We start from the raw sequence: 25,220 nt of genomic DNA, 5'->3' as shown, positions 1-25,220 counted from the left end.
GAGTAAACGGACGGGGCCTGTTGTGTTCATCAAAAATCCATATTAGACAACACACATGTCGGCTGTAAGCGTCTGTCCTTGCCATAAAATAAACTCACTTATTAGGACTGAGACCGGGCGTCCATGGACTCTGGTGAGCGAGCCCTGTAACAAACCAATTTGGATACGATGATGCGCAATATTTTCTTATTTGGCTACACTAGACTAGGTTACTGTTTTCGAGGATTTCATGCCCCCATTTAACTATATATAGTTTATAACGCGTATAGTTATACCTATAAGCGTTATCATTGCTGTGTCATTGTTTGTGTCACAATTGATTTACACAGTTCATGGCCTACAGTGTGGAAATAAAACACGATATCACCCACATTGGAAAAACATATGTGAACAGATTCCCCATCCATCTAACACACATACACATACACATACACATACACACACACACACACACACACACACACACACGCACACACACGCACGCACACGCACGCACACGCATGGGAAGGTCTAGATGTTGGGCAAGAGAAGAATAGGCTACAATGGATTGATTTTTCTTCCAAAATCTAGCTGTAGTGACAACTGTGTTTAATGTTTCATGAAGCTGCCTCTGCGCTGACTGTCCTCTGAGTGTTGTGTTGGGGTGCGGTGTGGCCTCCACACTGCTGCTGCTGCTGCTGCTGCAGGGGGAGCGTCCGTCCGTCCGCCCTCAGCCTGCGGGGCCGCTTTATTTGTCTCCTGGCGGATCCGTGTTTCCACATCCATCGCATTTTGCAAGACCACTCAGGAGCAGAGACTGGCAAAGTCAACGGGAGGCGACCCAGTTCACACTGCGCGTCTTTGAAACTGAGGTGAGATCCCTGTTATGATTAGGCTAATACGCCTAAGACATAGCCTAAGACATGGCCTAAATGAGTCTATCGTGTTTTTTTATTGTGTCGTCATTTCCAGCTCTGACTTGTCTGTCGGACCAAAAAACATGAGATGAAATTAATTTTTTCTTTATTTTTTTTAGAAGGCGAATTGTCGATACTATTCGTTAATGCAATAGATATGCGTATTGACTAGGACGTGTAAGGAATGTAGTCGAAAGACACATCTACAAGCTGTATGTTTAGATATTTCCCCTTGCCGTCTTATTCACAAGGTATAGGCCCGTCTGAGAGATCGTATCGAATCTGCACCCACGCATTTAATGCTCTCTGGTCCAGATTGCAGGATATATGTTTGCATTATGGACATTTTTCTCATGTTTGAGGACGAGCTGATTCCGAATAAATAAAGAAAAATGTGATGATTTGATAAACAAAATCTTAATTTGGAACAAATCTGTCAGTCGCGCATTGGGAGGGTCTGCAGAGTTGCTTTGCCATGTCAATGGCATGTCCACATCGCTCCCCTTATCAGCCCATCGGCTCCTTTGCAGGTTAATTTAAAAACTGCTGCGCAGTCTGGTCTTGAGTTTGGGTCATATGGATTTATATGATTTCTAACCTCTTATAAACTGCCCGACCCTGTCCAATGATGGATCTAGCAGCATCATAGCTAATTATCGTGGATAGCCTTACAGTGTAAGGACTGCGGGGGTTGAACAAAAATATAAACGCAACACTTTTGTTTTTGCTCCCATTTTTCATGAGATGGACTTAAAGATCTAAAATTCATTCCAGATACACAATTGTACCATTTCTCTCAAACATTGTTCACAAATCTGTCTAAATGTGTGATAGTGGGCACTTCTGCTTTGCTGAGATAATCCATCCCACCTCACAGGTGTGCCACATCAAGATGCTGATCTGACATCATGATTAGTGCACAGGTGTGCCTTAGACTGTCCACAATAAAAGGCCACTCTGAAATGTGCATTTTTTTGCTTTATTGGGGGTCTGGGGACTCAGAACCAGTCAGTATCTGGTGTGACCACCATTTGCCTCATGCAGTGCAACACATCTTCTTCGCATAGAGTTTATCAGATTGTCAATTGTGGCCTGTGGAATGTTGGTCCACTCCTCTTCAATGGCTGTGCGAAGTTGCTGGAGACGGCTTATGGTGGAGAAATGAACATTCAATGCACGAGCAACAGATCTGGTTGACATTCCTGCTGTCAGCATGCCAATTGCACGCTCCCTCAATGCTTGTGGCATCTGTGGCATTTTGCTGTGAGACAAAACTGCACATTTCAGGGTGGCCTTTTATTGTGGACAGTCTAAGGCACACCTGTGCACTAATCATGATGTCAGATCAGCATCTTGATGTGGCACACCTGTGAGGTGGGATGGATTATCTCAGCAAAGCAGAAGTGCTCACTATCACACATTTAGACAGATTTGTGAACAATGTTTGAGAGAAATGGTACAATTGTGTATCTGGAATGAATTTTAGATCTTTAAGTCCATCTCATGAAAAATGGGAGCAAAAACAAAAGTGTTGCGTTTATATTTTGTTGAGTGTATATAGGGGAGAACGGGGTAATCTGAGGCATCGGGTAACAGAGCTGGCCCGAGGCATAAGCGAACTAAGCGGTCGCTTAGGGCCCCCGACCGCCAGGGGGGCCCCCTCAAAAAAAAAATATATATATATATATTTTTTTTAAACCGTCAATATGCCGCAATCTCTGCGTAAAAGGGGCTACTGTCTCATTTTCCCCCACCATGAGGCACAAGTTCAGTTTAGTCTTAAACATATTTTAATGTAATATTACATAACATATTGTTATTAGAATTATTAAAACCCCAAGTGTTTGTAATAATGAGAACTGAGTCAAGCTTCTTCAAAAGCAGAATGAATATTTACTTGTAACAGCATACAAGGGTCAAACAATCAATGCATCACAAGTCTTACATTGTTAAGCATACATGGATTGAGACAACGTTTGAACAGAAATAGCAGAGGTTATATGTCCAAAAAATAGGCGTATACACACTTGTTTGTGTGTCCAGGTCTTGCAAGGGAGATGATACAATTGCACTGATAGTGCAATAAGTCCTTGAACAGAATGTGCTGTGTGTTTCACATCTTGATGTGTGACGAGGCAGTTTTACTTCTTAAGAAAAACATGTTTACACTTCAAGCGTGAGTTGCTTTCCTCCTTGCGTGCGGACTTTGTTGACATGATGAAAACGGAGGTGAGGGAAGTGTTGAAGATTGAAATGGCGGCTATAAGAACGGATGTCCGTGCTATTAAGACGGGCTTTGATGACTTTAAGATGGCTATCACTGCTGAACTAGCAACACTGAGCAGTAGCATGAACGACACGGAACGTAGCCTGACTGTGTGCTCTGATGACGTTGACGTCTTGAAACGGGAGGTGAAGCGGCTTGGGACCCTGACTGATTCATTACAAAACAAATGTGAAGATCTGGAATCTAGATCCAGAAGGAATAACATCAGGATAGTGGGGGTGCCCGAGGGCCCAAACAGCTGCTCTTCAACTTCAGTTGCTGACTTGCTGCAGAAAGCATTCAACCTAACCGATGCCCCAGTGATAGACAGATCCCACCGATCGCTACAGCCGGTGCCCAAGCCAGGTCAGCGTCCGAGGACCATTGTAGCCCGCCTTCATTACTACAGTGACTGCGCCTCTATATTGCGTCAGGCCAGGGAGAAGCAGAGGATCAAGGTGAAGGATATTACTATCTCCATCTACCCTGACTACACCGCTCAAGTAGCCAAAGCCCGCGCAGCCTTCAATGACGTCCGGCAACAGCTCAGAGGCCTACAGGGAGTCCGTTTTGGCATCGCCCACCCCGCCCGTCTTCGCATCACCTACGGCGACACTGAGAAGAGCTTCCTGTCCCCAGAAGATGCCCAGTCCTATGTCGCACAGAGCAAGGCAAGGCAGCAAGTTTATTTATATAGCACAATTCAGACACAAGGCCACTCAAAGTGCTTTACAGGGGCAAGATTAGAATACATAAAACACATTATAAAACATTGAAAAGCGAATAAAAGAAGCAAATAAAAAAATAAAAATAAATTAAAACTCGATTTAAAAACATAGCAAATAAAATGAAAATTCCTCATGCCACTCGAGTGGATAAATAGACTTCATCCGACCTACTTTCCTGGAGAGGTCTAATTTACACAGAACTGTACTCTCAGACATTGCAATGACACTTAAGCAGTTATTTTCCACCTTGTGATATTCGAACATACAACTGCTCCCTGATGCCAATGGTGGAATGACAGTATGTGAGTAGCCTAACCCACTTGATCTTTTGAATTTTTTGAATTTTGAATTTTATTTTTTATGATGCATACTACTTTCATTTCACAGACTATTTTTGTGGGCTATGTTTTGACACCTAGGTTCTACCTCAGATTTGGCAATCTTAGCCGGATGCTACTATTATTACTGATATTGTGTGCTATTTTAAGCGTACATTTTTGCTGTTTTTTTTGTTTGTTTGTTCTTGGTTACACTGCAATAAGGCTTATTATATTTTGACTGTTACCTCTTTTGCCTTAATAATTTGACAAGACATGTTCTGCAGGTATTGGTTAGTTAGCGTTTTCCTGTAAATCAAGCACCTTAAATGTGCTTTCTCTTCCTTTACTTGGAAGAGATTAGTGCGATCTTCCGTTTGGGGGGGGATCTGCATAGGGATTTTGGACTCCCTTTTTTGTTTTATTTTTCTATTAATATTTTTTATGCATGTGTTTTCACATGGAAAAGATTTACAATGAGGCCTTTAAATAATCTAGAGTCAAGCCACTTAATTCCACATATTTTTGATAAATATGACGTCACCTAGTTCCAACACTCCAGGCTCTATTAGGCTCATCAGCTGGAATATTAAAGGGATACATCATCCAATTAAGCGCAGCCGTGTGTTTAGTCATCTAAAATCACTAGGTTCAGAAATAATTTTTCTGCAAGAGACCCACCTCCGTACTAATGAGCACGCCAAACTTGAGAGAGGATGGGTTGGACAGATATTTTGTTCCAAATATGGTGATAGGTCCAGAGGTGCTGCAATACTAATTAGAAAGGGAATTCCTTTTGTACCGACTTCTGTAATTGCTGATGACAATGGGAGATATGTTATTGTTGCTGGCACACTTTTTGGGTCCCAAATTGTTTTAGCTAATGTATATGGTCCGAATTGGGACAACCCACAGTTTTTTACCCGTTTTATAGCCAAGCTTCCGGATCTCCATACACACTATCTGGTTTTGGGCGGTGACTTCAATTGCGTACTGCACCCAGGCCTAGACAAGTCCAGGCCCAGACCTAATAGTGCAACATCCAAATCCAGTAAGGTTCTTCTGTCATTTATTGATTCATACAGACTTACAGATCCATGGAGGCATGTAAATCCTACAACTAAACAATACTAATTTTTTTCACCAGTCCACCGTTCATACTCGAGAATAGATTTTTTCCTGGTTGATAACGGCTCCCTTCCATTAGTCTCAAACTGCAAATACCACAGCATTGTTATCTCTGACCATTGCCCAGTTCAACTAGATATGCATTTCCCAAATAGTGTACCGCCTCAACGTACTTGGCGGTTAGATCCTTTGTTGCTGTCAAGTAATACATTTACCAAGTTCATAAATGCCCAGATTGCTGATTTTCTAGAAATTAATTCGACTCCAGGTATGTCAACTACTATAATTTGGGAATCCCTCAAAGCCTATCTTAGAGGCCAAATCATTTCTTACTCAGCTTTCGAGAAGCGTAATCGCTCAAAGCGTCTCTCAGAACTGTCTACTCAGATAGCCGAAACAGACAGGAAATTTTCATCTGACTCTACACCTGAACTATATAAGGAGCGGCTGCTACTACTGAGTTTGATAACTTAGTTTGCTCCGTATACAATGAGACGTTAACAGAACAAAAACTTCCTGAAACGATGACACACGCAGTCATATCGGTTTTGTTGAAGAAAGACAGAGATTCTTTGGACTGTGGTGCTTATCGGCCTATTAGTATTCTTGGTTCAGACTATAAAATTCTCACTAAGATTCTCGCCCAACGCATTGAAACAGTGATTGCTAACATAATTGCACCTGACCAGACGGGCTTCATACCTGGCAGGCAATCTTTTTACAATATGCGTAGACTGTTTAATGTGCTTTATTCTTCCCACTCTGTACAGCGAGCGGAAGTCGTGCTTTCCCTAGATGCCGAGAAGGCTTTCGATCGGATTGAATGGGAGTACCTTTTCACTGTTCTAGATAGATTTGGATTTGGCCCAGCATTTATTAAATGGATCAGACTACTTTATGCAACCCCAAAAGCTTCAGTTCGAACTAACTCCATAAATTCTGACTACTTCCTTCTCCATCGTGGCGTTAGACAAGGCTGTTGTCTATCTCCGTATTTATTTGATATTGCTATTGAGCCTTTGGCTATAGCCCTTAGAGCAGATGATAATATTGCTGGCATTGAGAGAGGGGGCTCTTCTCACAAGGTCTCTCTTTATGCCGACGACCTACTTCTCTATATAACTGACCCTGTTAATTCACTTTCTCGGCTTATAGATTTATTTAATCAGTTCGGAAGACTCTCAGGCTATAAACTGAATTTTTCCAAAAGTCTGCTTTTTCCGATTAACCAAATTGCATTAGATATTGACTACAGCGACTTTCCATTTAAACTGGAACGCCAATCATTTACATATCTTGGAATAAATGTCACACGCACCTACAAAGATTTATACGGTCATAACTTTAAACGTTTACTGGAACGTACAAAACTGGATCTAGTGAAATGGGGGTCGCTGCCAATTTCCTTGGCAGGTAGGGTTAATGCCGTTAAGATGTCTGTGCTGCCTCGATTCCTATACCTTTTTCAAATGATTCCTTTCTTTTTGCCTAAATCTATGTTTCGAGAACTTGACAGTCTCATATCTGCATTTGTGTGGAATAAATCCAGGCCACGATCAAAAAAAGCCCTTCTGGAAATGCCTAAGACAATGGGGGGACTGGGACTGCCTAATTTTATGTTTTATTACTGGTCGGCCAATATAGCTAAATTAAATCACTGGATATCAGCATTTGAACATAAGAGAGGCCCCTCCTGGGCCCTTATGGAGATCCGCCCTAATGCCGAAGTCTCCCCATTATCTATGCTGAGCTCTCCTCTACCTGTTGGAACTATTACACGTTTCAATAATCCTGTGATAAAAAACTCAATCAGGATCTTGCTTCAATTCAGAAAACATTTTAATTTAATTGATGCATGTGGCCTTATGCCCTTGACTCACAACCATCTATTTCCTCCCTCCCAAAATGATGCAGCATTTCACGTATGGCACAGTAATGGTTTGATCTTTTTTGGTGACCTTTTCAAAGATGGCATTTTTGTTTCATTTGAAATTCTTCAAAGGGACCATAATTTGCCAAAAACACACTTCTTTAGATATCTCCAGACACGCAGCTTTGCCAAAAAACATTACTCATTTCCTGCCCTGCCAGAAAAGAACATGTTGGACATCATATTAGACTGGGACCCAGATGCCAGAGGAAATGTTTCTAGAATATATAAGACTATCCAAACACATAGTTTACCTTCCCTAGAGAAGACCAAACTGGCTTGGGAACAAGATCTGAATGTGGAGTTCACTGGAGAAGTTTGGGAGCATTCTTTACACCGTATTCACACCACCTCTCTTTGTCTTAGGCATTGCCTCATTCAGTTTAAAGTTTTGCATCGTTTACATTACACAAGAGAGAGACTGTCTAAATTCTTTCCCAATGTTGACTCTACTTGCATTAGGTGCAATCTGAACTCGGCCACAGCTGGGCATATGTTTTGGGGTTGTCCATCCTTGACTACATTTTGGGGTCAAATCTTCGAAGCCTTTTCATATATTTGCGGCAAATCAATTGAACCCAATCCAATTACTGCTATTTTTGGAATTCCTAATGAGGGTTTAATCATTACTTCGGCCCAATCCAACTGCATAGCATTTACCTCACTTCTAGCCCGCAAACTTATTCTCCGTAGTTGGAAATCAGATAAGCCCCCGTCATTCACGAGTTGGATCAAAGAAGTGTTGTCCTCAATTCCACTAGAAAAGCTCAGATATAATAGGTCTAAATCTCGCCAGAAATTTTTGGCAGTCTGGTCTCCCTTTATAGAATTTACTGCTCTGTCTTTCCTAGAAATACCATAATATCTCTCGGCTTCTGCCTCTGCAGATATTTCTTTTTTCTTTTTCTTTTTTTCATCATGAATCAGGAAATGGTGTTACCTTTGTGACTTTTCATTAGACAGAAAACGGTGTTACCAATATGACCCATGACTGCTTTGTTGTTGTGTGCTGTCGCTGATACTGATGAGCCTCTTTTGGCAAGCTTTAATTGAATGTACGTGTCCTTTGAACTATGTATGTAAGAAAAAGTGTATATGATGTGTAGAAAGGTAGTGTACATGGCATTGGATGACTGCCTGATTGTTGAGTGGTGCCAACTTTGACTAAGCCTCTAAAATAATTGTATTTATTTTCACATGCTGTCATAATGATGTCTGGTTGTTGTTATTGTTTTTTTTTGTTTTTTGCTAGGGGTCCACGGGGTGGGAGAAATGTGGGGGGTATGTGTCTGATGTTTGTATGAATATTTTCAAAAAAATCTATAAATAAAGTACTAAAAAAAACAAAAAAAAAAAACACCACACAATATAGTGCCGCACTCAAAAAAAAAAAAAACATGGGTAACGCTTTATATTAAGGTTCTTGTTATAAGCCTTAGTTAATAGGTAATAAGGACCTTATAAGATGCTTATTAACATTATAAGATGCTTATTAACATCAGTTTGTGTTAATAAGACTATATTTAAGTGTTAATAATAACACAATAAACATGTTTACTGTGTGATTATAAGACTTTTATAAGCACTTATAAGAATCTTCTTAACTATTTATTGATTGCTTAATAGCATTAATAAAAGCCCTATGAGTTTCTGATAGCTGTTAATAAAAGCATTACAAACCTATTTATTGAGTCTTACTAACTTACCTATTATGTCATAGTTAAACCTTTACTAAGGATTGTTTGTTGCTTTATGAAGGTGAACACACCTTTATTATTTGTTTATTAGCAGTTAACTATGTTCTAAGAACAATGCTTATTAAGGTTAATAAGTCCTTTATTAAACAGGTAATAATGCATTTTGAAGGTACTGGATCTAAAGCGAGAACAATGCTTATTAAGGTTAATAAATCCTTTAATATACACTTTTTAACAGTTAATAAGTACTATATCTTGTCAAGGTGGATACAATGTGAATTAAAAAAACTACATGTAAATACAATGTTAGAGAGGTGAAGCACAAAAACTTACTTTTAAAGAAAAAAAACACTTAACAACTGTGCAATTGTAAACATGTTTGTTTGTTTCCCAGAACTTTCATGAACAACATTTTACTAAATGTAAAAAAATAAATACCTTTGTAAAATAAAAATGCTGCCTGACATCAATTCAAGTGTCCAATGATTAAGACTATTAATTTAAAATATTAAATGAATAAGAACAACAAAACAATTAAACGAGTAGAGCAAAAAAAAACTTTCATCAAACAATAATAAAAAAAAAAACTGTTGTAGGTAAAACAATATAAAACGACGTGGGGTTGTATGAGTTGCTTCTGGATATTGAATCTGTAACCTTATGGAGATGGCAATCCTCACTATAAGAATTTGGGCGAGACGTTGCTGTATCAGAAGTCAGCATTATACTGTTGCAGATAGGACAAGCAGAAAACCACATACAACTAATAGATGCTAACCCAGTGGTTCTCAAACTTTTTTTGTCATTCCCCACTTTGGAGGTGGGAATATTTTCAAGTCCCACCGTTCCCCGATTGTGTCAACAAAATAGTAAGAAAATTGGTCAGGCTTAAATGTTTAAAATGTATTGAAATAAAATCAAGTAATACAATTCAAAAATAGATCATTTTATATACAGTATGTGGTAAAAAAAAAAAAAAGCCTTCTTCTGCTGGCCCCCTCTGCAACAGTACAATGCTGACTTCTGCTATACTTCCTCTTCCTCTTCCCATCGTCTGAGGAGGGGTCAGAGGAGTCAGACGACAATGGACTTGACTCTGAGTCGGGCTTTTCCTTAGCCTCAGGGGAAGGTTGAGTCAGGCTGGTCTTTCTTGTTACTGTATAAAGACAACACAAAGAAACATTGATCACAATTGGACAGATAGCAGACAGGTTACACTAAGCATTTAAGTCATTTGGACATGGAATCTGCAAAAAGGGGTGCAGTATCAAAGTAAATATAGTCTGTAATGGTGAAAATTGTTCGAAAAAAGTAAATATTTTCTTTCATTCAGATAGTTGTCCCTTCAAGAAATAAATCTCTCTCCGTTGTCAGGTCTTTTATTTTTACATCCTGGCATTCTAATTTAAACCTGGCCAGCTCATGTTTATATTTCTGTAGACCCAGTTTGGCAGTTGGGACAATTTGGGCAGCATCTGGGTCAGCACAGAAATAACCATTTAGCATTACTTAGCCCCTTCCTGACAAGCTAGCATGACACAACTGTTAATAGATAGTTTGGTTGCAGTTTTTATGATAGTGTAAGCTAAACGTTAGCTCAAAAAGGAAGCTCACCAAAGCTTCTGAAAGAAAGTAATGTAAGCTAGGCAAACAACTAGCAAGCTAGAACCAGCTAACGTTACTATAACATTACATTCTTAAACTTACCAGAAGAGTCATCCTCCAGTTCGGACCTCACCCTCTTATTTTTCAGAGACCTGGTTTGGGGTGCTGACCGTGCTGACGACTCCGACATGTTCTCCTTACTTTCGTGAAACAATTTGTCAAGCATGGCCGTCAAGCTGGCGTCAAGCCATCAGCGACTTGCATACACGGAACTTCCGGTTTTACAACTACCTTCAAAATAAAAGCCCTTTAAGGATCTGATTTGAGCAAACCGATCATACGAGTCATATTCATCATAGATTGTGAAAAATATACTACGTTCTCGGGGCATCTAATTTTAACACTCACTCAACATGTGTGCGCACACATAGAGGTGAAATATTCACTTCAGAGCAAAAACAAATATATTATGCACTCATTATGCTACATGCCAAAAGACAACATTTTGGAAAGAGGGATGAAAATCAGTGACTTTAGCCTACTAAGATATGGCGCTGCAAACCAAACTCAGAAAACTTATTTTTGAAGGTACTTCAACAAGAAAAACATTAAAGCTAATCAAATACCTTCACCGCTTTGTATTCAACATTGTATTTGCATGTCGTTTTTCTAATTCTCATTGTATCCTCCTTGACAAGATATAGTACTTAACTGTTAAAAAGTGTTTAATAAAGGACTTATTAATCTTAATAAGCATTGTTCATAGAGCATAGTTAACTGATATTAATTGATTAATAAAGATGTATTTACCTTCATAAAGCAACAAACAATGCTTAGTAAAGGTTTAACAATGACATAATAGGCAAGTTAGTAAGACTCAATAAATAGGTTTGTAACGCTTTTATTAACAGCTATCAGAAACTCATAAGACTTTTATTAATGATATTAAGCAATCAATTAATAGTTAAGAAGTGTCTTATAAGTGCTTATAAAAGTCTTATAATCACACTGTCAACATGTTTATTATGTTATTATTAACACTTATATATAGTCTTATTAACACAAATTAATGTTAATAAGCATCTAATAAGGTCCTTATTACCTATTTACTAAGGCTTATAACAAGAACCTTAATATAAAGCGTTACCAAAACATGTTTACCACAGTGTTTGTACAACAGAGTTCAATGTGAGGTGAATAGGTGAATAGAATGATAGCATTAATATGTTATACAATCATAGAGAAATAGATTTCGTTAACACATGTTTTATTTTAATGTCATACACATTGTAGAAAAGCTATCATGCCAAGGAAATACACCAGGAAGACGACCTGGGGCAACCACATAAAGAGCACCTTCCCAATATGTAGTTTAACCACAAGTTATAAATATCTAATGCAGACTTGGTGTATGCTACACAGGAATGATTTTATAAGGAGCACTTTGAGGAAACATTTGACTTTAAGAGACACTTAGGAGCACAACGCACTACGCTGATTGGCTGCTCAGCACAGATCCCATCTGTCTTTACTCAAATTGATTTTTTCCAGCTCACCAGAATAGTGCTAAATTAGTTATACCTCCATACACTGGGGGACTTCCCCGGGGGGTCGTGGGACCAAACTAGCAGCTGATGAAGCAGCATAATGGATGCTCGGCTTTGTTTTCACAAGTATGTGATAATGCAATTGCTTTGTGCAGTTTTGTATACATGTATACTTCTTTGGTGGACTGGTCTGTGATATTTTCATGATTTTATTACTCCATGTTTTATGATACATTTTGCTTATTTGTTTTGTTTCCAGATGAAGAAGGTGCTCACTCATTTCTGTGACTGACACTGTTTCTGGAGATGCAGGTGCCTACAGAGGATGCCCTTTCACTGACTGGATAGAGGCAATTGGGTATGTATTCTAACCTACTTGACTCAACTTAATATGTGCCGGACAGGATATTAAGCTAAATGGACATAAGGAGTCTTAAGTGGGTGTAAGAGATTCCAAATCCATAAAACCATTATGAAAATTCAACCTTTGAACAGGTGCTCCCAATCAGCAATTCCAGAGCGATAGTATTGAACAACACAAAGTCTGTTATGCATGGAGGATGCTCAAACATGACGGGTCGAAATATTAAATATCAAATCAAATATATGTTGCTTGGGCACATTAGATCACCGTCCAGTAGCTTGGACTACATGACCACGGCCCCTAATTATGCCCCTACCCCTGGCCTGCCCAGACAAATGACTGGGCCCCTGAAAAGGTCCAGTCATTGGGACCCCTTTACTCATACTGAACTTGTATCAATGTGCATGATGCGCTTATTCCTAAATTAACACATACCTGTACACAGGGCCGGTTCTAGCCAGTTAGGTTAGGGTGGGCTACTGAAATAATAGTGGGCAGAGATACCGACAATTTTTTTTGCCCTTGCAAGATATCTGTACCTGCTTTTTGGCACATTTACTGTAACATTTACTGTAATGTAAGCTTTTAGACACACCAATACTGTAGGGGGGGTTTACCATGATAGCACTGCTATCAGAAGCTTTCCTCATCAGTATAACAACCATCTGCCACCTTCGTTTAAAGGCTAAATATGTCATTTTCTAATTTTCTTAGAAAATAATAGATACATATACAGATAATACAGATAATAGACATAATAGATAGATATACAGAATAATTTGCAGAACACCCTCACAAAGACACCTCAAAACTTGATGAAATATCACAGTATCTCCGAATTGAAAATCCACTTCTGTTGGCAGAAATACTGATATTAAGGAATTTTCTGGGGGTCTAAAGCCCTTGAAAGTTCCCTCTTTTTTTCCTATCTTTTCTGGTACCCTGATTTGTGTCCAGGTCCTGGCATCACTGAGCTTGCTTGCTCATCATAAATACATAGCTAACGCTTGTTTGGTTGACCTGCTGCATGCAACAGTTTTGAGGGGGGAAAAACGACCCATGATATTTTTAGTTTTTCAATATAAAATTTGATATATTTTACCCAAGTAACAATGAATAAAACATTTATTTTATCATAGAAAGTTCTCTTGCGAATATAGCGTTCATAATAAAGGTTGGCTAAGTTAGTTCATCTGCTAAATGTTTTTTTCTCTCTGGGCCCCCCCTGGTGTCTGGGCCCTAGAAAGCTTGCACGTTCTACCCCTTATGGGCTGCCCCTGCCCCCCCCCCCCCCCCCCCACACACACACACCCTAAAAATAGCTTGAACATTCACAGCAGCAATACAGTTTTTGTTCTCCCTTACTGCTGGAATGTTTGAGAATGAGCTTATTGTGTGCTGGCTGTGTTCTATTGAGTGAACCATCAGCTTGTAGCATGTCGAGACAGACTGTGGGAGGCCAGAAGAAAAAGAGAGAGGAGATAAACACTTCTAGATGCTTAACCCTCCTGTTATGTTACGGGTCAAATTGACCCGTTTCAAAGTTTGAAGATCTAGGAAAAATAGTTAAAAGTATTTTTCAGTACAAAACTTCTCCTGCTTGCCTTAATTAGTGTAATCGACATACTGTATAATATGAAAATAATTCATCTCACATATTTGCAACCACCCCCTGCATGTTTATATCACATAGATACTGTTCGGGTCAATTTGACCCAGCAGTAAAACGGGAGGTAAAAGGGTGTCAGAAATGTCACACTATTTCTTTATTTACAACTGTGAGACATATTTCACCCAAATCACACACACACACACACACACACACACACACACACACACACACACACACACACACACACACACACACACACACACACACGGACGCTGTTGGAAAGGCCGCTTCCCTCATGCACCCGCACTCGCCGTGCCCGCGCTTAAATTACCTTTGGACATTCCATGCGCACAGAGTTCAGCGGAGGAGTAGTGTCTGTTTGTGTGCGTTATTTACCAAAACGTGAGTTTGTCTATTGTGAACGGCACATAACATGTTTTAGGTTAAGCCTACCGTGACTTATATATTTCTTAAGCTTTATGAGTGTTTAAAGTGAGTTTCTTACCTGTTTGTCACAGCCTGTGTTAAGCTAATTATTATGTAGAGAACGGCGATTTTGCCCACTTCATTATCCTAATTTATGCATCCTTAGTTGAAGTTACTAGCCTTGTGTCACACTATTATATGTAAGCCCCTGATATTAATGTTGTTTCGCTACATATAGTGCAATTTCGGCGATCTTTTGTGTGTGTGAATTCGCGGGTCGTTTATAGTGTAACGGTCACGTTAATGAGCCATTAAGCCCTTTGTTCTATATTTTTCCCGCCTTTGACCACTTAACACTGGTTTGTGTTTCACCATTGTATCACCAACATTGTTAGTGAAAGAGTATTGTTTAGCCTACCTGTAGTAATGCACAGGCAATACTGTTACTTATTTCCTTTATCAGTTGTAAATTGTGAACATATAGCCAGAGCCGGCCCAAGCCTTCAGGGGGCCCTAAGCGAAATATGATTAGGGGGCCCCTCTCCAATGTTAGCGCTGCTGAAACTATAGATCTTTGTTAAATATCATTCACACACCCAGTGTTTTCCGCTAGTGCCTCCACTGTGCGGCTGTGTGAAAATATTAGACAGCCGAGATTCAGACCCTCCTAGGGGGGTCCGGGGGTATGCCCCCCCGGTAGATTTTTTTAACCTTTTTAAAGTGAAATGCATGAATCTGGTGCACTTTGAGAGGAAAATTAAGAGGCTAAATCTGAGAAATTTTGTGTGAACAAATAATTTGGAGACACTGGGTCAGATGAGTTAGAAGCTATTGAAGAAGGACACATGGATTTTCCATAAAAATATTAATACAAAATAAAATATTATGGAGGGTCCTCTGGGTTGGGCTTGGAGCTCTTTTTCTTTTACGGGACATATTTCTCTGTAATATAGTGAATGCATTTAAATGCAGTGTGAGGAACGAAGCAGAAGAACTCTGTTGTCCAGCTACTGTATCTTTTTTTCCACAGACAAGGCTGAAATAGGCTGTATAGACTATACACAGTGCATGGGCAACTGAGGGCAGCCCCATTTCCAATTGTTTTTAAATAAACTCAATACACACTGTGCATGGATGTGAACGTGACATGATCAGATAATTTCGGATTTCCTCCCAGATTAACTGATTACATTTTTAGGCTATTAATTATCTAGACCAAAACATTTTATTCCTTTTTTTGTATGATAACTCACATTTGCATAATATGATGTTAATATCAAAAAAAAAAAAAAACATATTTTTTTTTTTTTTTTTTTTAGGGGGCCCCCCAGGCAGTCGGGGGCCCTAAGCGGCCGCTTAGTTCGCTTATGCCTCGGGCCGGCTCTGCATATAGCCTATATTATTTGATATTAATGCAAATGTGGTTTATTGTCTATTTCCTTTTCAGACCACACACTCTGTCACTTATGCAGACTTAACCCCAAAGCCTAAGTTAATTAACCTGTGCATTGCTGTGCTGTGTTGTAAACCACCAAAGTCTGCTATCAAAGCCCATAGCCCCTTTTACACAGCCAGTGAAAGCCGGGAATATGCCGGAATTTCGGTCCTCCGCCCTGCTGTTTAAATGCGACCGTTGCGGAACGAGGGAAGAAAGGTGCGAGAGATTGTTCCGTGAATTTTACTACCTCGGGGGGGGACACAATCAGTTCCGCCTCTCTGTTTAAATGCTCCAGCTTGTTGCGGAACAGGGGGGCGTTTGACGTTCCATAGCCTACGTTATAAACATGCGACCATGTTAGCAGTTGAAGGACGTGTGTTTAACATTAATCACGGCGGCCTGATGTCCCGTAAAAATCACCAAATAAAAGGAACGGCGTATAATCTAGCTGATCATAAGGTCCGTTGCTCAATCCAAACCCTGCGCTTCATTTTGTAGAGTGTATGAGTCTATTTCTGCTCAGGAGAAGTTGTACAATGGGAAAGCTAGGCTAGGCTAAGTAAGGGATAAAGTATAGCAAACGGGTCACTTGCTAGAAATAAAGACCGACAAGCTGAAGCAGGAGCCCGACGCGCAGCAGAGGGCTCTTGTTCAGCTTGAAGGTCCCGCTTATTACATGGCTACTACAAAAAATAAAGCAATTCATTGAAGCAACATGTTGTTTTAACAGCCAAAAACAGTCCGCTACACGGTCGGAACTCACTCAGTAGCAACGGTTACTATGTCAAGCTGCGGCCAACCTAGAAGAGTTTAACAAAAAACAACTTGTTTCCCCAGCAACCCTGAGACCTTGTCTAATAACTGGAATAGTCATTGCAAACACACTAGGTTCTTATGTAACTAAAACGTAGTTCAGTACGCCAGTAAATAGGAACGACCAAGGATACGACCTAGTAACGGGGGAATAGTCTGCTCGCCCCGCTAGACTGTCTGCTTCAGCTGACTGAAGGCTCCGGCTCAGCTGTTAGCCACAGAGCTACTGTTTTGCTAACACAACTCAAGACTCGCACACTCTACAAATAATAATTCTAATCGGCCAATATGTTTAACAAGAGCTCCATCTAGCTAACAAAGCATTATCCCCCAACATAAATAACACAATTCACGGAGAAAATTACTGCAGAACATTTACATTGCGGGCTGCAGCCTGAAGTTACTGTCTAACTGTCAATATGCGGCCAAACGTACTCACGTCGTCTTGACTGGATTCCTGTCGGACATTAACCATGACTCCTGTGTTCCCTGCTCTCCTGATACATGCAAAGTCATGTTGAAAAAGTATTCCATTGTTTTCTGAACGAGTAGTAGCCCTGTTTGTAGACGTCTATCCATCAAAACTATGACGTAGATCCTTAGCAACGGTCATTATACCCTTGACAGCGGTCTGTCTTGCTGGAAATAACAGACCTGTAGAATACTGTGATTCTACATAGGATTCTCAAAGTGCCATGTAATAAGCTAGGCTAAGCTACACTTTATTTCTGCCTACAGTAACGTGACTTCACACACTGTGTGTATGTATGTTTATGTCTGATTGGCAGATCTCTGCCCTCACAAAGAGACTCGCTCACAACCAACCTGTCACACACACACACACACACACACACACACACACACACACACACACACACACACACTCATACACACACAGACACAGAGGTGAAGCGGATTGATTTTGTCAGTTTGGTTAACAGTCCCAGTGATGTTGGACTGCATATCTGCGCAAAGTTGACATGGCTATAGGCTACTCATTGTCATGCCCTCCTTGTAGAAAGTTTATATGTGTTTGTATGAGTCAAGGATCACACCGAGTTTAAACGACTGCATTTAATCCAAGCTTTCAATAAAACTGCGCTTCGATACAGTAAAGGCCAGGACACACCGGCCCGATAATCGCCGTCGTAGAGTCGGGAGGGGGTGGGGACACGAATGTGTTTGGTGTGTGCCGTGAAATCGGTCGTCGTAGATGTTGTCGGGCTTCTGGCGGCGGGCAGTCTTTCAGTTGGAGCAATTTGATTTGTGGAGGGCTAGCGAATCAGTTAAGCCCGGAAGTGAGGCGGGTAGCACAAACAGCTAACAACAGTTAGCCATCGTTTTAATGTGTTTGTTTGTTTCGTTCAGCGAGTACTCACATGCATCAACCCTTGTTGACTGCTCGACACCATGCTCAACACTCTCTGCTAAAAATGGTGCTCTTTATGGTCCATAAATATAAATACGTATTTCTATCTATGTTTATGGTCTAGAGCAGGGGTCGGCAACCCGTGGCTCCGGAGCCACGTGTGGCTCTTTCATCCTTCTGTTGTGGCTCCCTGTGACTTTGTTCATTTTAAAATCTAATTCTGAATTTGAAGATTATGGTAAACTTGTAACATTTAAATAAAAAGTTTTTAATATTTTTAGCGCGGCCCCGAGGCAGTCGCTGGAGACAGGGGAACCACGGCGCACTCGGCCACGGTCTGTGAGCGAACGCATTCACCCCGAGCGGGGGATTGTCCTTCGCGCTGAGAGAGAACCACAGCGCGCACTGTGTTCTCCCGTGTGGAGAATAGGTCGACTTCCGCCTTCCCAAACTCGCTCCATATCTGATTGATCAGATCGTGGTGCAGAGTCCAGTCTCCTGGCCCCCCACTCGACATTATGTCTGCCCCTCTGTTTAGGACACCGGGGATGTACACTGCTCTGATGGAGAGCAAGTGTGTGTGCGTCCAGCATAACGTCTCGCTATGCTCAGCTGCTGCGCTGAGCGCACGCCCCCTTGGCGATTGATGTATGCTGCTGTCGCCTTGTTGTCCGTGCGAATCATTACATGTTGATTTGTTAACATTGGGGCAAAGTGTTGGATTACTTTCCACACAGTGAGAAACTCCAATGCGTTTATATGCATGGTCACGGGGGCAGGCCAAGCGCCGCCCACTACGTGAGACTCGCAGGTTCCTCCCCAGCCCGACAGAGATGCATCCGTGAACACTGAGATGTGTGACGTTGCTCTGCCCAGCGGCACCCCTCTCGTGAGGGTTAGGGGATCGCCCTATGGGGGAATGGACACTTTGCGCCACCGTTGGCGCACTGGGTCGATGCGCAGGCGAGAAAACCATAGGTTAAATGCAACATAGTATAGTTTTTTTGTACATAGCATACAGGTTATATGTATATATATATACACATATATATGATGTCAAAATGGGTTGTGGCTCCGAGTGCTTTCTTTTTATTGGGAGGCGGTCCCAAATAGCTCTTTGAGTAGAAAAGGTTGCCGACCCCTGGTCTAGAGAGCCGTCCCATCATTTCCGGCTTCCGTATTTTTTCGGGCCACAATACAGATTAGCGCCGCCTGCTGTTATGGAGACATTACGTCCCACGCAAGCGCAGAGCGTACGGAAAGTCAGCAGTCGGTTTGGTGTGTTCTTTGCACTTTTTCGGCCGCGACGGGAAGACTGGAGCTCCCTGAATCGGCAGTCTCCATTTTCGGGTAGTCGGACTGGTGTGTCCTGGCCTTAACAAACAGGAGGTAAAAGTGAACTAGCCCACTGGGTATTCTGATTGGATGAGGCAACACAGTATGGTGGCTCCGGTGGCTCATAATGAACAAACTGCATATAATTTAACCAAATGCTAATGTAGCCGTTAGCACACTCAGGATCTCTTGAGATATTTTCTCGTAATTACGAGATCCTGAGTGTGCTAACGGCTACATTAGCTGTGAAACTTTTTTTTATTTGGTGAATGCTCAGCGCCACCGTAATATAGCGCTTTTCAAGGCACTCAAAGCGCTTTACAGGGTTCCAGGTTCCATTCATTCACACACAGTCATACTGGTGGTGGTAAACTACGATAGTAGCCACAGCTGCCCTGGGGCAGACTGACGGAAGCGTGGCTGCCATTCAGCGCCTACGGCCCCTCCGACCACCACCTCAAACATACAGCAGTCATACACATTCACACCAGGCAAGGTGGGTGAAGTGTCTTGCCCAAGGACACAACAACCATGACACAGGTGGCAGAGCAGGGATCGAACCGCCAACCCTTCGATCATTGGCCAACCCGCTCTACCACCTGAGTCACGGTCGCCATAATAAATGATTATCTGCATGAAAGTCCTACCAACATTACACTCTGTCAGGCAGACCTTTACAAAATGAGTCGCAGAAGCAAAAGGATGACAGTCCAGGAGGCTCTGGAAGTCATCATTGATCATGAGAGTGAAATAGAGGAAGAATTGTCTGAAGACGAAGATGATCTGGAACTAAATTCTGATTCTAATTTCATTTAACTTTTATTTATCCTCGAGAGACCAATTGAGGGGTGACCCTCATTTTCAATGACGTCGAGTTCAAACAAATTCAAAGGAAAAACAACAATACATTAACAATATTCAACGCAAATACATCAAATACACAACAACAGGTGAAGAGAAAAACAATTGAAACATTTACACAGTGGTGAAATTAAGTGGTAGCAATTAAAATTAAATGGGTGAGAGTACAATATAGCCTAATTAAAACAGTTACAGGTAGAGTTTGGCAGACTTAAAATAGTTTGTTTAAATTGGTTAAAGGATATGAAGTTATTTAGTTTAATTTGTTGCTGTAAGTTGTTCCAGGAGTCAGGGGCACTGAAGCTAAAAGCTGTCTTTCCTAGCTCAGACCGGGCTTGTGGGACATAAAGCATAAGCATGTCAGTGGAGCGGGTCTGATAAAGCCCATCTGAGATTTGCAGCAATTCAGTTAAATAACGAGGAAGCTTCCCGGTCAAGGCTTTGTAAATTAAAATATGCCAATGTGCGTCACGTCTCTCTTTAAGGGAGGACCACCCAACCTTTTCATATAAAAGACAATGGTGTGTGTCATAAGCATCTCCTGTGATGAACCTTAAAGCAGAGTGAAAAACAGAGTCCAGGAGTTTAAGACATGAATGTGATGCATGCCGGTAAACCACATCACCGTAATCAAGGACAGACATGAAAACTGCTTCAATAATCCTTTTCCTACTAAATAAAGGGAAGGTGGTTTTGTTCCTATAAAAATAGCCAATTTTTTGTCGTAGTCGACGAACAAGATTTTTTATATGAAAATTAAAAGTGAGTTTATCATCTAACCAGATGCCAAGATATTTGTACTCTGTGACTCTTTCAATTAAAAATCCATTATTTGTAAAAATATTAAAATCATTCAAATTTGTAGTTCTTGCTCTGGAGAAACACATATATTTGGTTTTGTCTGTATTTAGAACCAGCCTGAGGTCCACTAGACAGTCCTGCAGGGTGTTAAAAGAGCTTTGTAGGTTCTGAATAGATTGGTGCACCGAATCGGAAATGCAATACAGTACTGTGTCGTCAGCGTATAGATGGGCATGACAGTTTTTTAGCGATGAAACAATGTTATTTATATAAATTGTGAAAAGAACTGGACCTAAAATTGAGCCTTGTGGGACACCATTTGTAACAGTTAAAAACTCAGATTGGTATCTTCCGAGTTTAACTAATGATTTATATTTTGAACCAGATGAGGGAATTGCTGTTCCTATCCCTCTAAGCAAGAGGGATAGGGATAGCGATGTCAAAAAATGGTGAAATATAGTGGTCTTCATCCCCAAATATGTGTTAGGCAAAACTATCTGCAGAAAACATAATAAAGACAGTACCAGGGCCCACTAGAATGGCACTGACTCGTGTGACTGACATCAAGTCAGCTTTTGAGCTGGTCATGCCAGATTCAATACAGAAAATCATTCTGGAAATTATTAATTTAGAAGGGAGGTGTGTTTTTGGGGAGAAGTGGAAGGAGCTGGACAAAACACATTTAGATTAGTATTTGGGGCTCCTCATCCTGGCTGGGGTCGGAGGATGAATCTACAGCCAGTCTGTGGGATGGAGAGACAGGCAGGGCTATATTTCGAGCCACAATGTCTCTGGAGACTTTTCACATTTGCTCCGGAGTTTCAAAAGTAATAAAGTGGTGAAACATTACAAAAAAAGTATGAACATGTATTTATTTTTAATGAAAAACGAGTGAATTATCTTTATTGAACCATTACCTGTTAGAGGTAAGGAACACCATTACACTAAATATTAATAGAATAGTTAGTAATGGAGTTGGTAATGACATGTTCACACTGCTTGTTAGGATTTTTTTTGTTTTAGGACATCTTTTTGATGATTAAACATGCTCCGGGTCAAATTGACCCGGGAACACCATTGCTGTTCCTGACAATTGAACATAATAGGAGGGTTAATACTTATTATTTACTATCTATGGTTAATACAGATCGTAGTCTCACTCATACTGAGCTAGCTGGTCGAAAACACTGTTTACTGCTAACCCATAGGTTAGAGCTAAACTGCTTGTTTCTTTCTGGTTTGTCTTGCATTTTTGTGCAATCATGGAAAGACAATGTATAGGGGTAGTACCACAGAAGGTTTAATACTTTGGAAGATATCCTCTTGACTGCTGAAGCCTCCTATGAGCTCCAGGTGATCCTTTACAGGCATTTTTACACAGAAAAGAAACCTTGAATTCACCACTTATCTTGGATCTATCACTCATATAGGATTTCTTTAAGGAATTGATTTATTTAAGTGTGCACAGGAGGAATTATTCCTGCAACCACTATGTCTTTAAACATACACACGTCTGTTGCAGGTTTTAGGATGCGCTCCCTGAGAAAGACAGTTTTGCTTGCGGTCCTGGTGTCGGTGGTACTGGTGCTGGCCCTGCTTCACTCATGGCCCACCCGGGCTTACAACACAGTGGATCTGTGGCAGCGACCAGGGGCAATACTAGAGAGGCATCTGGAGGAGAGGCTCCCAGAAGCAGACCACCGATTAGACAACATCCCGTTCCATGTGAGGGACAGCGTGGCAGGGTGAGTGTTCACAAAGAGCATGCTTTTGAAAAAAAACAGACCCGCCCCTAAATCCTCATTTCCTCACACGCACTTGTCTCCGATCAAAATCTGTCCAGCTTGTTGGCACGCAACGGATGCTTATGTGAGAGTGAGAGTGGAGGACTGAGCCTGCCCTTCGCCCAACTCTTGTTCCCGCGGGTGTCTGCTCACCCGCTGCACACTGCCTTTGAGCCCTCGGAGCTGGAGGAGATGAAGAGGAGACGGGCCAAAGAGTACAACAGTTTCCAGAAGAGGTGAGCGCCTCTGTCAAGCCGATATGTAAAATGTTAACCGATTTAAATACACGTAAGTTCTATTTTTCATGAAAGCATCTATCCAGTCATCTCTGGATCTTTATTTTTTGCCGTTTTTTGCTTCATAAGATTAGACTTTAGAGAGACAGAGTTGAAATGGGGCAAATAGGGATGGACATGCAGAGGATGTGCTGCGATGAGGACTGAGCCTCTATAGAGGCCGCTCTAACCACTACACCAAGAGCGCACCCTGTCTGGATCCTTTTTAAGACCAGTAGCCTTCTGTGTCCTAATCGCCTTATAGTTTTGTGCCACTTAGGTTTCATTATTGCATTGTCAATTGATCCTGTACACAACAGCAATTATAGGGTTCAAGTTTCAAGCTTGCTCTATTCATACCCGTGGGTAAATTTGGTTTGCAGGTCAAGAAAAAGGTGTTCACACAATTAGCAATAGCATACACAGTACAAAAGGACACAACAAAAAACAGAAGGAGGACATCCAAAAGTGCAAGAAAATTATGTACCACTAGTGGCGCTGCAGCATTTTATACATAAAGATAATGGCCGCGTTTCCCAGATTCGTTTAGAGCCTCTTTGGAGCGCTCTTAAGAACGCTGTGAAAGAAGAATGCGTTTCCCAGATTCGTTCTTAACGAAAAAAGCTCTTTCACTAAGACGGAACTGTAAGATGGAGCCAACCCACTCTTACAACCTTCTTAGCGACCAAATCACATAAATACATACGTGCGTCGGCACTTCTCCCCACTGGACGTGCTATCAGACTGGGCCGTCCAGTCTTTACTGGGCGTCTGCATCACCTGCAACGAAGGGAGATTGATTAGTGAAACCTTCGCACTCTTCCTTTTTGTTTGGTTCTAGAAATCCTGCCACTTCTTCCTCACAGCACGCCAGTCATGCAGGCTACATGGGCTGGAGGGGGACATATTATCGGCTATGACCTGCCTAACACGGTTCTTCACCTTGATGTTCTTTTTGCCCCTTGTTCCCCCGAATAAAACTCCCAGGTGCTGCCAGACCTCGTCCACTAAGACGCCCATCTCCTCCGCGGTAAACAACGGTGCCCGCTTGTTTCTTTTGCTGCCGCTTTCTTCCACTCTCTCATGTGTGTGCCTATATCCACGGGGTATATATGCGCTAATGGGCTTGATTACTACTTGGATACATTTGTTGCCACACACACACCCGCACCCACACACACACACGATACATGCGTAGCCTAATTCCACCTGTGTGGGGGAGACCACGGGGCGCTGTGTGTAACTTATGCGCTGATAAATTAATAATAATAATTGATTGGATTTATATACCGCTTTATTTCGATGTTGTTGACTCAAAGCGCTTTACAGGGTTCCAGGTTCAATTCGTTCACACACAGTCATACCGGTGGTGGTAAACTACGATAGTAGCCACAGCTGCCCTGGGGCAGACTGACGGAAGCGAGGCTGCCATTCCGCGCCATCGGCCCCTCCGACCACCACCTCAAACACACAGCAATCATACACATTCACACAAGGCAGGGTGGGTGAAGTGTCTTGCCCAAGGACACAACAACCATGACACAACCATGACACAGGCCGGGCGGGAATCGAACCTCCAACCCTTTGATCATTGGCCAACCCGCTTAACCACCTGAGCCACAGTCGCATAAAGAGGTGGGTGATCGATTCGCCTGGCATCGATTTATTCAGTTTCAGCACCACCGCGGTGGACAGCTCCTACTAAGAACCTTCTTTCGCTTCATCTTACGCGTTCTCCAAAGAAGGCACTTAAGATGGCATCTGGGAAACACCCGTATCTTAGCGCTCCTTCTTAGACGAACCCTTCTTTCGACCCTTCTTTGGTCCCAAAGAACGATCGAATCTGGAAAACGCGGCCAATGGCTGCAGGAACAAAATTGTTCCTGTAGCGGTTTGTTCCGGTTTTGGGAACTTTGAGCCTCAGCTGAAATGCACTGTTTAATAATAATAATAATAATAATAATAATAATAATAATAATAATAATACATTGTATTTATATAGCGCTCTTCTCTCACTCAGAGCGCTAA

General features: G+C 41.5%; 1 protein-coding gene across 1 annotated transcript in view; it reads left to right on the top strand.

Annotated features, from left to right (window-relative positions):
• Positions 1-523: 523 nt before the first annotated feature.
• The window catches only part of b4galnt1b (beta-1,4-N-acetyl-galactosaminyl transferase 1b), a 32,381-nt gene continuing 7,684 nt past the window's right edge, over positions 524-25,220 (top strand). Inside the window, exons 1-4 of the mRNA XM_080026398.1 lie at positions 524-851; positions 12,374-12,472; positions 22,656-22,878; positions 22,977-23,153. Of these exons, the coding sequence (XP_079882524.1) occupies positions 22,664-22,878; positions 22,977-23,153 (392 nt within the window). The 5' untranslated portion in view covers positions 524-851; positions 12,374-12,472; positions 22,656-22,663. The remainder of the gene's footprint in view (positions 852-12,373; positions 12,473-22,655; positions 22,879-22,976; positions 23,154-25,220) is intronic.

This window comes from Ammodytes marinus, assembly GCF_949987685.1.
Source record: "Ammodytes marinus genome assembly, chromosome: 4".
Taxonomy (NCBI): Eukaryota; Metazoa; Chordata; class Actinopteri; order Uranoscopiformes; family Ammodytidae; genus Ammodytes; species Ammodytes marinus.
This window is presented reverse-complemented; position numbering and strand designations above follow the sequence as displayed.